General features: G+C 46.6%; 1 protein-coding gene across 2 annotated transcripts in view; it reads left to right on the top strand.

The window, feature by feature from the left end:
- MED23 (mediator complex subunit 23) overlaps nt 1-14,764 on the top strand; it is a 330,631-nt gene that overhangs the window by 170,070 nt on the left and 145,797 nt on the right. For both annotated transcript variants that reach the window (XM_029594395.1, XM_029594394.1), the window contains one exon: nt 5,093-5,235. In XM_029594395.1, the coding sequence (XP_029450255.1) occupies nt 5,093-5,235 (143 nt within the window). The remainder of the gene's footprint in view (nt 1-5,092; nt 5,236-14,764) is intronic.

Genomic DNA, 14,764 nt, shown 5'->3' with positions numbered 1-14,764 from the left:
GTCTCCTAAAGATTTTTGATACTCCAGGGGAACCAACATCTCGTCCACCACAAGAACTCCTGCATTCAGTCTTACAGAAGTCCTGGGATGCGCCTTATACAATTGCAGCCGTTTCCAGGAAAACAGACAGACAAATTTCGTATGAGGAAAACATCACCGTATACTCTACCACAATTACCTCATACTTCGATAGTGGTGGAATCGGCCATGCAAAGATTTAAGAAAACAAAATCTCATTCCTCATTCCCACCAGGGAAAGACAACAAATACTTAGATGAATTTGGCAGGAAAATATATCATAACTCGATGTTGACTACCCGAATTATGCACCATCAATTCTACATTGTACAATACCTATATGAGTGCATGCAAGCTATGAAGGGTATGCTTTCTTCTACGGCAGATCAGATACCTCCGCCTCTTCTTGACATGGAAGAGTGTTCTCGACACCTTTTGAGGTCAAGCTACGAAGTACTTGAAACATCATCTAGGGCATCAGCAACAGCCATTGCAGCCCGCAGACTAGCATGGTTACGTTCAAGTTCAATACGTGAAGATTTGCACGACAAACTAACAAACCTCCCATGTACAGGAGATAATCTGTTTGGAGAAAGATTCCAAGACGCAGTAGGTAAACTGAAAGAAGAAGCTTTAGCAGTACAATCATTAACGTCACATCCTAATTATTCGACCACACGTCGTTATATTGGATCTACTCGAAGGCAATCATATGCCAGAAGACCCTATAGATCTTATCAGTCTTTTCGTACACAAACATACCCATCCTACCAGCGTCCTGCTCCACAACAGAATACCTCAAACCCACGTAGAGGTAAACCACATAACCAGAGACAACAAGAACAACAACCTACTTCTGCAGCAAAAGCGGCTTCATCTTTTTAGTTACTCAGCCACCACCACAACATCAAGCTCCACCAGGCAGAATTCGTTCTTGCCTGGAAGCCTGGGAAAGAATAACATCCGATCAATGGGTTTTGGAGATAGCACGTCACTGTTACCAACTCCAATTTACCACAAAACCCATATTGCCTCATCTTTCCACACTCAAGATTCACAAACCCCAACCACAACTGGGGGAGGAAATTGCTTTGCTTCGCAACAACAAGCAATTCGACATATTCACCCAGGCTCCAAATCAGCAGTATTTTATTCCCCATACTTCTTCATACCCAAGAAGTCGGGGGGCCTTTGCCCCATACTAGACCTAAGGGAACTGAACAAATTTCTCACCACGAAGAAATTCAAAATGGTATCTTTGAAGTCAATCCTTCCTCTCATTCAAACCAACAATTGGATGTGTTCTATCGACCTGAAGGATACTTACACACACATTCCAATCCATCCATCCTCGTGGCGTTACCTATGCTTTCGCTACAGACATCAACACTACCAGTACAAAGTTCTCCCCTTTGGACTATTGGCTGCACCCAGGGTGTTCACCAAATGCATGGTAGTGGTGGTGGCTCATCTCAGACAACAAGGTATAACCATCTTTCCATATCTGGACGATTGGCTCATAATCGCCTCAACTCCCAACATCTTACTAGATCACCTCCATCGGGTGATACAATGCTTATAGGAATTAGGATTAGTGATCAATTTCCAGAAATCACACCTACAACCAACACAACAGTTACAGTTCATAGGTGCATGCCTGGACACTACGTGCAAAAGGGCATACCTACCAGGCGACAGAATATCACACTTCCGTCACCTTCTACATACCTTGAACCATACTCAGAGACCGTCAGCGAGACAGGTCTTGGTAGTCCTGGGCCACATGGCGGCAGCGATTTTCACGGTTCCCAACACCAGGCTACACATGAGGCGCCTGCAATGGGGACTAAAACATCAATGGAAACAACATTCACAACCATTGACGCAGAAGGTATCGCTGACCACCAAAATGAAAAAAGATATAACATGGTGGCTCCTAGACTCCACCCTGTGCAAAGGAGCATTGTTCAGTCCCCCTCCTCACAAACCAGTCCTAACCACAGATGCGTCTCACAAGGGCTGGGGTGCACACCTCGAGATTTACGAAACACGAGGGTTATGGACAATCTTGGAACAGAACCTGCAAATAAATTTGTTGGAACTCAGAGCGATTCGCAATGCATTACGAGTGTTCCAAGACCACCTGAAAGGACGCAGGGTCATGATCTACACGGACAACCAAATTGCGATGTTTTACATCAACAAACAAGGAGGGTCCGGTTCATGGTCTCTTTGCAAGGAGACCCTGACAATCTTCGAGCATGCTCACCGAAACTGCATACATCTCCAAGCGACTTATCTACCAGGAGTTGCAAACACAAGAGCAGAGAGACTAAGTCGCATCTTTCATCCTCACGAATGGGCACTCAATACAAAAATAGCCCAGGACGTATTCACGCAGTGGGGGACACCATCATTAGATCTCTTTGCAACGGAGATCAATGCTCAAGTTCCCAAATTCTGCTCGATAAGACTAAGCCAATTCAGGATCGCTCAAGATGCCTTCCTCATCCCGTGGACGACAGGCCTCCTGTACGCCTTTCTTCCCATACCACTCATAACAAGAACAATTCAGAAGTGCATAGCGGACAAAGCTCAACTGATACTCATAGCCCCGGCCTGGCCGAGGCAACCATGGTACAGTTTCCTTCTCCGGCTATCCATCATGGACCCAATTCGGCTACCGAATCACCAGGATCTTCTCTGCCAAGATCAAGGGACGCTTCTACACCCGCTACACTCATCTCTCCACTTGACAGCGTGGAGATTGAGCGGCTCCTTCTAACAGAACAGGGAGTTTCCAACTCGGCACAATTCGTCTTGTTGGAATCCAGGAAACTATCCACAAGGAAGAATTATAGTTATAAATGGAAACCTTACTCTACCTGATGCACCTCCAAAGGTGTACCACCATTGGACTGCTCACCTGAGTTGCTCATGGATTATCTTCATACACTATATGTAGCTGGTCTAGCAACATCATCCATCAGAGTTCATCTCGGCGCCTATCATAGACCAGTAAACAATATTCCTATATCCAATCACCCATTACTGTCTCGTTTCATCAAGGGATTAAATCACATTCGTCCTCCGGTATCTAAACCTCCAGTTCCATGGAACCTCAACATAGTTCTGGAACAGCTCATGCTTTCCCCATTTGAACCCATGGACTCAGCACACATTAAATACCTCACATGGAAAGTGGTATTCCTGGTTGCAGTAACATCAGCACGAAGAGTGAGTGAGTTGCAGGCCTTGGTCCATTACCCTCCATATTTGCAATTTCATCACCAGAAGGTAGTTCTCCGAACTCACCCATCCTTCCTACCGAAAGTGGTTACTCAATTCCATCTCAATCAGACCATGGAATTACCCACCTTTTTCCCTACCCCTCACGCAAATGATAGGGAAAAACTACTGCACACACTAGATTGTAAAAGAGCTTTAACACACTACAAAGAAAGGACAAACTCGGACTCCCGTGTTTCTCAACTCTTGGTCTCCTTCGACCCGAAGGCACCTGGATTACCAGTGGCTAAACGCACCATCTCCAGCTGGATAGTACAGTGCATCAAATTCTGCTATGATAAACAGAATTTACAATTATATTCTACTCCTCAAGCTCACCAAGTCCGAGCAGTAGCAGCCTCCTTGGCACACCTGAAGAATGTACAACCCATAGACATTTGCAAGGCAGCTACATGGTCATCGCTTCATACCTTCACATCTCACTACTGCCTTGACCAACAAGCAGCCACTGATGCGAAGATAGGGCAAGCAATACTACAATCTCTATCCTCCGGTCCACGATGACTGCCACACTGTCAAAGATCATGTACAAACATATATATCATAAATGACGTGATCGGGAGCTTGGGACTCCCATGACAGCATAGCTAGTTCAGCCCTGCTATCGATGGGGAAAAAGCAAGTTTGCTTACCGTAAACGATGTTTCCGTAGATAGCAGGATGAATTAGCCATGCTGACCCACCCTCCTCCCTGGCAGTCACCAAGTCTTCGACTACAATAATGCTTAATCACAGACTGAGGAGATTCCGTTACTTTCCTGCGCGGGAATACACGCGCAGCCGCAGAGAGCAAAGCTCTGTTCTCTGCTTTGACAAGCTCTGCCTCCTGGGCTGATTGACAGATCCCATGACAGCATGGCTAATTCATCCTGCTATTTACGGAAACATCGTTTACGGTAAGCAAACTTGCTTTTCTTTTTGTTAGTATGGTTTTACTGCTACTGATTTTATATTTCCTGATTTGTTTTATAAGGATGGGTGATGTTTCTTTTTTTCCTTTGTTGCACTGCATACAGAGACTCTGGCTTGTTGCGGTTTCCAGTTCAGTTTTTGTCTGCATGCTTTTAGTTATGTGTTTTGGTCTTTTTATTCTTTGTTAGGTGAGGGGTCAGCACATGTGATTCAGGTGAGATTTCTGCTGGCGTGTAGTTTCTGTGTAGGGCTCTATAGCAGCCTGACTTGGTCCATTTTCCTAATAGGAGATGTATTGGTGTCTTAAGGCCTGGTGCAATAATTTCAGTGTTGCCTTTTCTTAGGTAAGGTGGTTACTGTTTAAGTGCTGGAAATTGGTGCTGTTTTGGTGTGGGATGTTTACTATTTATGCAATTTCTGTTCAGACAGAATACGTATCTTTTTCTTGTGTCATTCTTAACAACAAAAATAATACTGGACCTTTACTTTTTATTTCTGCCGTAGATTGTAATGAGCAGTGTGTCACACATTTGAGCATGGTCTGTCAGGTGTGTCATGATGGGAAAAAGGTTAAGAACCACTGTCTAAAGTACAGTTAGCCATTGTAATTTTTAATTAGTGTTTTCCTATAATGTAATTTTGGGTATCTGATGCTTTTCCATGCAAAGAGTATTTTTCTTGCATAGTAATAATAAATTCAATAAACAGAAAAAAAAAAATGTCATTAAAGTAAAGTGAATATTGCAGCCAAGAAAGTGACCTAATCTGTGTTAATGCATTTATGTAAGAAAAAGTAGGATTGAATGGTTGTTTTCTATCTGTTTTCTAATTATTCTGAAATTTGCTTTCCCAGCCTAATTCACAGCATTGCCACCCGAGTAATAAAACTGGCCCATGCCAAATCAAGTGTGGCCTTGGCTCCTGCCCTTGTGGAAACATACAGCCGGCTATTGGTTTATATGGAGATAGAATCTTTGGGCATCAAAGGCTTTATCAGTAAGAAACCATCTTTTATAAGATATTCTGATTCTTGCCCATCATTAGATGATTGTTTCTGTACAAAGATGCACATTAAATTTTAGATGTACTGTACAGGGCATACAAATTATGTTAGTCTGTTTTAATTTTATTAGAAAATTACAAAGACATCCTCTCTAGGACTGGAGTTAGCTTTTTGCCTGCCCCGTGTGAAAAATTACCGCACTGCCCTCCCCCCCCCCCCCCCCCCCCCCCCCCCCGATTCATTCAGTGTCTGTCCTGGGCTCATCAAAAAAAGCCCAGCTCTGTCCTGCAATCTATATTTTTTTAAAACTCGCATGCCCCTCACCCAAAGAGCCCATGGATAGGGAAGGGTATTAGTTACTCTAGGCAAACTTTACAGCATTGCACAAATGCCACCCCCCAACACATACACACTCTCCCAAACACTTTTAAGACACACACAAATTAAGCATTTATAACACATTTTACATGAAAAAGAACATTCAAAAGTACAGCCTTCTGAGGCAATAATAACACCTACAACATGCATATTATATTGTATTTATTTATTTATTTAAAATCTTTTCTATACCGTTGCTAAATTATATACCATCGCAACGGTTTACATGTAGGCACATATTTAATGTAGGTAAAAGTGTACTATAGTACATTCTAACAGATGCCGTCAAAGGTTCGGTTACAATATATCATTAGACATAATCATTTAGCGAAGTAGTTCATGACCAATTGTACCAAGGTACTTACACAGGTAGATTTATCACATATAGTATTATAGTTATGTATATTGTGGTGTAGCGTTCATAGACTAATCTACTGTACAGTCCTAAGTACTGTGTGTCTGTGATCTCCAGCCTATTCCTGAATAATTTCTATTCTCCCATCTCATTGTAAAATGCTTGTTTAAAAAGCCATGTTTTTAAACTTTTCTTAAATGCCTTGAGATCACTTTGTAATCTGATCTCTGGAGGCATTGGGTTCCAAATTATGGGTCCTGCTTGTGATAAGGCTCTTTCTCTCACTTGGGTCAGTCTTGCTGTTTTTACTGAAGGAATGGTTAGGAGTGCTTTATTTGCTGATCGGAGGTTTCTGTGTGGGATGTGTACCCGTAATGCTGTGTTTAACCAGTCTGATTTCTCATCATAAATTAGTTTTTGAATGGTACATAGGGTTTTGATTTAATTCTGTGTTCAATTGGTAACCAATGTAATTCCGCAAGGGTTTCAGTTATATGGTCCCGCCTTCTTTTTCCGGTTAGTATTCTAGCTGCTGTGTTCTGAAGTATATGCAGTGGTCTTAATGTTGTATTAGGTAGTCCTAGCATAAGAGCATTGCAGTAATCTGTGCTGGAGAAAATTAGTGCTTGTAGAATTGTTCAGAAGTCGTTTTGAGTTAGTAGTGGTTTAAGTTTTCTGAGTACCATGAGTTTTGCATAACCTTCCTTTACTTTTAGTGATATGTGTTGTTTCAGATTGATTTCAGGATCTATTATTATTCCAAGGTTACGTACTTTTCCAGCTAGTTCAATTTTCTGGTTGTCTTTGAGTATTATTGAAGTTTGGCTGATTTCAGTATTTTTTCGTTCTAGGTGTAGAAATTCTGTTTTATCAATATTAATTACAAATTCCATTTGTGTTAGTAGTTGTTTTATAATGCTTAGGTACATGTTGGCTAGGTTTAATGTTTTCTCTAAAGTGTCATCTATAGGTAGAATTAGTTGAATATCGTCAGCGTAAATGTAGTGTATGATTCCTAGTCCTGCAAGTAAGTGGCATAATGGCAGCATGTATATGTTAAAAACGGTCGTAGACAGGGCTGATCCCTGTGGAACTCCTGTTTTGAGAATTATTTTTTCTGATAATGTGTTGTTGATCTGAACTTGGAAAAACCTGTTTTTTAGATATGAACTGAACCAGTTTAATGTTAAGCCGTGTAATCCGATTTCTTCTAGTCTATTTAGTAGTATTTTATGGTTTACTGTGTCAAAGGCTGCTGATAGGTCAAGCATTAGTAGAATATAGTGTTTACCACTGTCAAAGCCTCTTAGAATGTTATCTGTTAGAGAGAGGAGCAGAGTCTCAGTGCTGTAATGTTTTTGAAATCCGTGTTGAGATGTATATAGTATGTTATTGTTATCCAGGTGTTCAGTTAGCTGTTTCTGCACTGTTTTTTCAATTAGTTTAGCTATTAAAGGAAGATTTGATACTGGTCTGTAGTTGTTTAGGATAAGGGGATCACTGTTTTTTTTCTTAATAATTGGTTTTATCATTGCTCCTGTGGTGCCAACCAGAAAACTTTGCAAAAGACATTTGCAACTCCTATGGAATTAGACTTTTTTGTATTGCATGTTGGGTGTGAACTTGGCCCTCAGAAAGTCATGAATAAACAGAATTACCGTTACAATATAGTAAACCTCCCATACCAAAACACCCCTAACAATCTTACCTATGAAAAGGCAACACTGCACATATTACACCAGGACATAGAACACCAATAAAACTCTTATTCGGAAACCAGGCTGCTATAGATACCTACACAGAAATTACATGCCAGCAAAATATTTCACCTCAGTCACATATGCAGAACACAGACAGACCCTTACCAAATACAGAATAAAGAGATCAGAAAGTAGAAAAAGAAATGTGCTGAGAAGAACTGAATTGGAACCCACAAGCCAGCCTCTATATGCAGAGCAACAATGTAAAAACAGAAACATTACTATTCTTCATAAAACATTAAATAATAAAATCAAGAAATATAAAACATCAATCATGATAGTAAAATTATATTCAGAATATTTCAAACCAATTAATGAATAGAATATTCTCCAAACACCAATAGAATATTTCAAAACATCTGATGAATAAAAAATCCAATAATTAAAAAATGTTCTATTCCCCCTCCCAAAAATTTAATATTGCGAAAGAGCAGAATCATCAAATTACACCCTATAATTAAAACTAATAAGGATTTAAAAATCTTCTGCTCTTCATACCTGTGATCTTCTAATTTCCAGTCACTCTGAGATTGCCATGGATTGGGGGGAGGTAGGACCGCACAAATTATATCTTCTGTCTCATATACACACACACACACACACACACAATATCACATTCATTCTCTCAAACAGTTTCTCTCTCTAACATACACAGGCTTCCTCTCCCTCACAGATGATGTGTGTGTGTGTGTGTGTGTGTGTGTGTGTGTGTGCGCACGTGTGCCTGTGAGAGCCTATATGTGACACATGGGCTCTCATAGGCATATAAACACACAAGTACACAGGCTATCACACAGACACATTCTTAGGCAACAAGCTCTCACACAAACACAGGGGTGGCTCAAGGCAATCTGCTGCCTGAGGTGAGGGAAGAGATGGTGTCCCCTGAGGCATGGCATAGCACAGGTCAAATCACTGAGATGGCAAGGAGGTAATGCCCCCCTGCCCCCCTGTGAGTACGTCATAAACCTGTGCCTCTGCTGCCTCTGTCTTCCTACTCGCAGAGCTGGGAGCCCCGAGTGCACGTTCTACATGTTCACTGCCACTGCTGCTGTTTTCTTCCTGCTTGTGGAGTTGATGTGCCGAAGGAGGTGGTAGCTGTCCTAGTGCATGAGGTCCTCCTGGAGCTCTTCCACCAGCTATGGGAGCACCCAGGCTCCGTCGCCCCGGTCAATTGGAAGACAGATGCCATTTAATTAGTACAGCAAGCCCTGGGATTCCAAAAGAGCCAGCTCCCGCACCAGTCGGTTTAGTGGAGTCAGCTCTGAAAAAGGCTAAGCAATCCCTCACCCACTCTTCTGCACCCCCTGGGAAAAGACCAGAGGGCCATGGATGCCCTCAGCCACAGAATCTTCCAGGGGGCGATGCTCATCGCCCATATTGCGGCATACCAGTCGTACATGAATCAATACAATCACAACCTCTGGAAGTAGTTTCAGCAGCTTGCTGAGGGTCTCCAACAACAGTTCCAGGAAGGATTAGAATCCATAATTGAGAAGGACTTTGAGGCCATCAAGCCATGAGGTGTGAGCAGCTTATGATGTCTTTGAGACGGCGGCAAGGGTGTCTGCGGCCAGTTTTAGTGCCCGGCGCTGGGCCTGGCTTAAGGCCTCCGACCTCCGCCCTGAAATCCAGGAGAAGCTGGCCAACCTGACTTGCACAGGTGAAAACCTGTTCAGTGTCAAGGTCCGAGACATGGTGGCCCAACTCAAGGACCACCACGAAACCTTGCAACAGCTATCTGCCACCACCTCGGACCCTTCTTCGGCAACCGGTCAGGCGTTGCGACGGGCCCCGAGGAAGACCTACAGGCAACGGAGATACTATCCTCCAGCCTCTTGGGCTAGGGCATCTCGGACTGCCCCTGAGCCGACCATGCCAGCAGCGGGTGCCTCAGTTCCAGCCTGTGCCTCGACCCAGCTCCTTGGCGGGATTTTGACTGGCGCAGAGAGAGCAACAGCCTGATTCAACCCATTGGGTGTTAACCATTGTACAATGGGGCTACCGCCCGAATTTTCTCAGCATCCCACTGGACTCCCCTCCCTCACCAGGGTAGAGTCTCGTGGAACATGCAATGGACCTCGAGCTAGAACTCTCTGCCCTGCTACGGGCCAAGGCTGTAGAGCCAGTCCCACTGGCCCAGCAGGGCTGGAGGTTCTACTCCAGGTACTTTCTCATTCCAAAGAGAACATAAGAACATAAGAAATTGCCATGCTGGGTCAGACCAAGGGTCCATCAAGCCCACCATCCTGTTTCCAACAGAGGCCAATCCAGGCCACAAGAACCTGGCAATTACCCAAACACTAAGAAGATCTCATGCTACTGATGCAATTAATAGCAGTGTCTATTCCCTAAGTAAACTTGATAAATAGCCGTTAATGGACTTCTCCTCCAAGAACTTATCCAAACCTTTTTTGAACCCAGCTACACTAACTGCACTAACCACATCCTCTGGCAACAAATTCCAGAGCTTTATTGTTCGTTGAGTGAAAAAGAATTTTCTCCGATTAGTCTTAAATGTGCTACTTGCTAACTTCATGGAATGCCCCTAGTCCTTCTATTATTCGAAAGTGTAAATAACCGATTCACATTCTCGAAGGTCGAGGATGGGCCAGAGAACAGGCGGTCTCTGGCCCATCCTCGACCTCCGAGCCTTAAACAGGTTCCTGAGACGAGAGCAGTTCAAGATGGTCTCATTAGGCACCTTGATTCCCTTTCTTCATCAGGGGGATTGGCTCTACTCTCTCGATTTAAAAAATGCCTACACGCACATCGCCATATTTCTGTCGGAAATTCCTGTGCTATATGATTCTGCCCTTCGGCCTCGACTCTGCACCTTGTGTCTTCACCAAGTACCGTACTTGGTGGTGGTGAGAGGACACCTACGCCAAAAGGGGATGCATGTGTTCCCATACTTGGATGACTAGCTCATCAGGAGTTCCTTGAGGGAGGGAGCCCTTTGGGCCCTACGTGCGACGGTCGAGGCACCCCAGTCGCTGGGTTTTCTCATCAATTAAAATCTCAGCTGACACCGTCCCAGCAGCTCAGCTTTATCGGGGCGTACCTGGACACCACAGTGGCCAGGGCATTCCTCCCCAGCGATCGTGCGTCAACTCTGGCAGGGCTAGCTCGATCCATTTGCCACCAGCAAACAGCCTCTGCCCTCCTGCTTCAGCAGCTTCTGGGCCACATGGCAGCTTCGGTGCATGTCATCCCCATGGCCTGCCTGGCCATGAGGATGATGCAGTGGACTTTGCACTTCCAGTGGCACCAGGCCTCTCAGGAGCTCTCTGCACTGGTCCAAATAATCAGGCCGCTCAAGTACTCCCTTGCGTGGTGGGAACAAGAGGCCAGTTTACACAAAATGTAATGTATCAGCTGTTGAGTCTCATGTAGTATGCACATTACATTTTTTTGTGCATCTGCACAAAACTAAAATATGAAATCGTTGCTATACCCACCACTTAATTGGAGTGAATCCCATTGACCAGGAATCGAAAAAAAAACACTCACTCGATACTATGGCCTAAAAATTCTCAAAAACCCCTCCTTCCACAAAGAAGGTGACGTGAGATTGATGTATCTTATAGCTGGTTCCCCACCTTATTTCATAGATGTTCATATTCAAAAGCTATTTAGATGGATAACGTAATAATAATCTTTTTCCCAGGACAAGCAGGATGATGGTCCTCACAGATGGGTGACATCATCAGATGGAGCCCCGTCACGGAACACTTTTGTCAAAGTTTCTAGAACTTTGTCTGGCACACTGAGCATGCCCACCATGCCACTAACCCCGTGGCCACCCCCTTTAGTCTCCTTTTTTCCACGGAGCTGTTGCATCGTGGTTTGTGCAGCTCTGTTGAGAACTTTTTTTTCCTCAGGGAATAATTCAAAGTTTTTCTTCAGTTTTTTCCCCACTTCGGGGTCCCCCAACATGAACTGATTCCTCCAGTGCTCGGTAGGTCTGTTTTCACATCATTGCGGTCAGTTGCCGAGTGTCTACCTCCCAGTGGCCAACAGCCACTGACCGCTCGCCGCCTTTTTTCAATGGTGACCAGTTTTCGGAAGTGCCCAGAGTGTCCGCATACTATGTCCATCACGGACCCACACGACATTTGTGTCCTGTGTCTCTGGCCTTCCCATGATATCTGTCAGTGTCCCAGCTGTGCTTAGATGACCCCCAAAGGCTGACGCGCCCACCTGGACAAGATGGAGCACTTGTTTGGTTCCAAGCAATCTGCTCCATAGTCTACTGTGGTAGGTATGTTGGGTTGCCAGGATCGATCTGACTCGGGACCTTCGCCCTCGGCACCCCGCCGTGATGATCAAAGGGCAGGAGATCGCCCCTCACCAGCATCAGAATGTTCAAAAGCTTTGGGATTGTCATCCTCTGTGCTGGAGAAGGACCGGGCCGAGCACCGTGGGAAGCACCGACATCGGCACAACGTTATTCACCGACCGGTGCTGGCACCGACACCGGAGCAGCATAGGCCTTGGCCAAACCCCTCCAAAGAAACCTTGAGGAGAGAAGAACCCGCCCTCCTCCAAGCCCAGGAGTCCAAGGCGTTCCCCACCAATATCGGTGCTGGGTACTGAGCCTCCACATACCCCCGTGGAAGCTCCGGTGATGCCCAGCGTGTCTCCTCCTTCTGGGTCGGTACTTTCTACACCTGCATTTAGAGAGTAGTTGTACCGCGTGGCTCAACAGGCAGTGCTAAATGCCCTTCAGGGCTTCCAGCAGGCATAGAAGCTGGCTCCCATACTGGCATTGGAACAGACACCCTCCATGCTGGCGCCCCTGCTGGAAAGGCTGGATTTGCTGCTTGGTGCCTTACCGATGCAGCCTATACTGGGGGGGTGCCCCAGTGCCCTGTCCGCCACCGGTGCCTCCCCCCGTCTCGATCCCGATTCCGGGATCCGAGGAGGAAGGGGCACCACGCCCATCCCCACAGGCAGTGCCACCAATGCCGGATCCCGTTCCTGGGCCCTCGGACCTCCTGGTGCCCCGCCGTCCGCCGCAGGTCCTGGTGCCCTCGATGCTGGCGCAACCATTGTCTGTCCCACTTCACCGACCATCAGTGCCTGCACCCCATACTTTGGGTACTCTCCTCCCTCCTTACGACCCGTGGGAAGACGCCTCTTCCGACCACTCCTCGGAGGCCTCCTAAGACATTCTGTCAGAAACTTCTCCCCAGGACGAGAGACGGCGCTCGCCTCCCAAAGACTTATCCTTCGCGGGCTTTGTGCGGGCACTGGTGGAAACCATTCCCTTCCAGCTTTTGACTGGAGGACGCCTGCCATAAGATGTTGGCGGTCCTCCAGTTTCTGGATATCCCTAAGGAGGTGATGGCCATCCCCATACATGAGGTCCTTTTAGACCTCCTCTACCAGCTCTGGGAACACCCAGGTTCTGTGGCCCCAGTCATCAGAAAGACTGACGCTGCCTATCTGGTGCAGCATGCCTTAAGCTTCCAAAGGGAGCCAGTTGCCTTCCAAATCACTGGTGGAAGAATCAGCCCAGAAGAAAGCCAAGAGGGCCCGGCCACACTCCTCTGCACCTCCAAGGCGTTCCTTCCCAGCGAATGCATAGCCACCCTGGCCGGGCTGGCCAGTTCCATCCGTCGCCAGCAGACTGCCTCGGCCCGCCTGCTCCTGAGGTTGCTGGGTCACATGGCATCGTCGGTGCATGTCACCCCAATGGCCCGCCTGGCCATGAGGGTCACGCAATGGACCCTGCAGTCCCAATGGCACCAAGCCTTTCAAGAACTCTCCACATTGGTCCAGATAACCAAACCACTCCAGTTCCCCCTCGCCTGGTGGGTACAGGAATCCAGCCTCAGCAAGGGACTTCTTTTTCAGCCCCCTGCTGCTCAGGTGATTCTGACCATGGATGCCTCCAACCTAGGCTGGGGGGCCCATGTCAACGGCCTCCACACACAAGGGGTGTGGTCAAAGCCTGAGGCGAGATACCAGATAAGCTTCCTGGAGCTCCAAGCGATGCGGTATGCACTCTACGCATTCCAGGATTGCCTGTCCAACAGGGTTGTCTGATCCAGCTGGACAATACAGTGGCCATGTGGTATGTGCACAAACAGGGAGGTACAAGCTCTTACCTCCTCTGCCAAGAGGCGGCGCAGATTTGGGCCTGGGCCCTGTTATGTTCCATACTCCTATGGGCCATCTACCTGGCAGGGACCAAGAATGTAGTGGCAGACCTTCCACCCACACGAGTGGCCCCTAAACCCCTCGCTGGCGAACATGATCTTCCACCGGTGGGGTCAACCGGATGTAGATCTCTTCTTGTCCTCGCAGAACCACAACGTTGACCGCTTCTGCTCCCTGCAGAAGGAAGGACAGAGAACAGCCGTGGATGCCTTTGCCCACTGCTGGAGTGCAGGTCTCCTGTATGCATACCCTCCGATTCCGCTAATAGGCAAGAATCTCATGAAGCTACAACAGGACCGAGGCTCCATGATCCTCATAGCCCCATATTGGCCGCATCAGGTCTGATTTCCATTACTCCGCGACTTGTCTGTCCAGGAGCCCATTCGCCTGGGCACCTCTCCCGACCTCATCACGCAGGATCAGGGCAGGCTACGCTACCCGAACCTCCAGTCGTTGGCTCTCATGGCCTGGATATCGAAAGGCTAGTACTGTTGTCCCTTAACCTTTCAGACAATGTCTCACAAGTCCTTGTAAGCTTCCACGCGGAAGTCCTGCCAAGCAAAGTGGAGGAAATTCTTGACCTGGTGCACGGAGAAGGGTCTTGACCCTTTCACTTGCCACACCTAGGCTTTTGGACTACCTCTGGCGCCTTTCGGAGTCTTGTCTTCAGACTACCTCAATCCAGGTGCATCTGAGTGCCATCAGCGCCTACCACCGTGAAGTGGGCGACACTCCGGTCTCAGTGCAGCGTTTAGTGGGGCGCTTCATGAGAAGCTTACTTCAGCTGAAGCCTCACCCTAAATTCCTGTCTAAGGTGATGACTGACATTCACCTGAATCAGTCCATCGTGTTGCCCACCTT

The sequence above is a fragment of the Rhinatrema bivittatum genome, chromosome 3 (genome assembly GCF_901001135.1).
Source record: "Rhinatrema bivittatum chromosome 3, aRhiBiv1.1, whole genome shotgun sequence".
In the NCBI taxonomy this organism is placed as follows: Eukaryota; Metazoa; Chordata; class Amphibia; order Gymnophiona; family Rhinatrematidae; genus Rhinatrema; species Rhinatrema bivittatum.
This window is presented reverse-complemented; position numbering and strand designations above follow the sequence as displayed.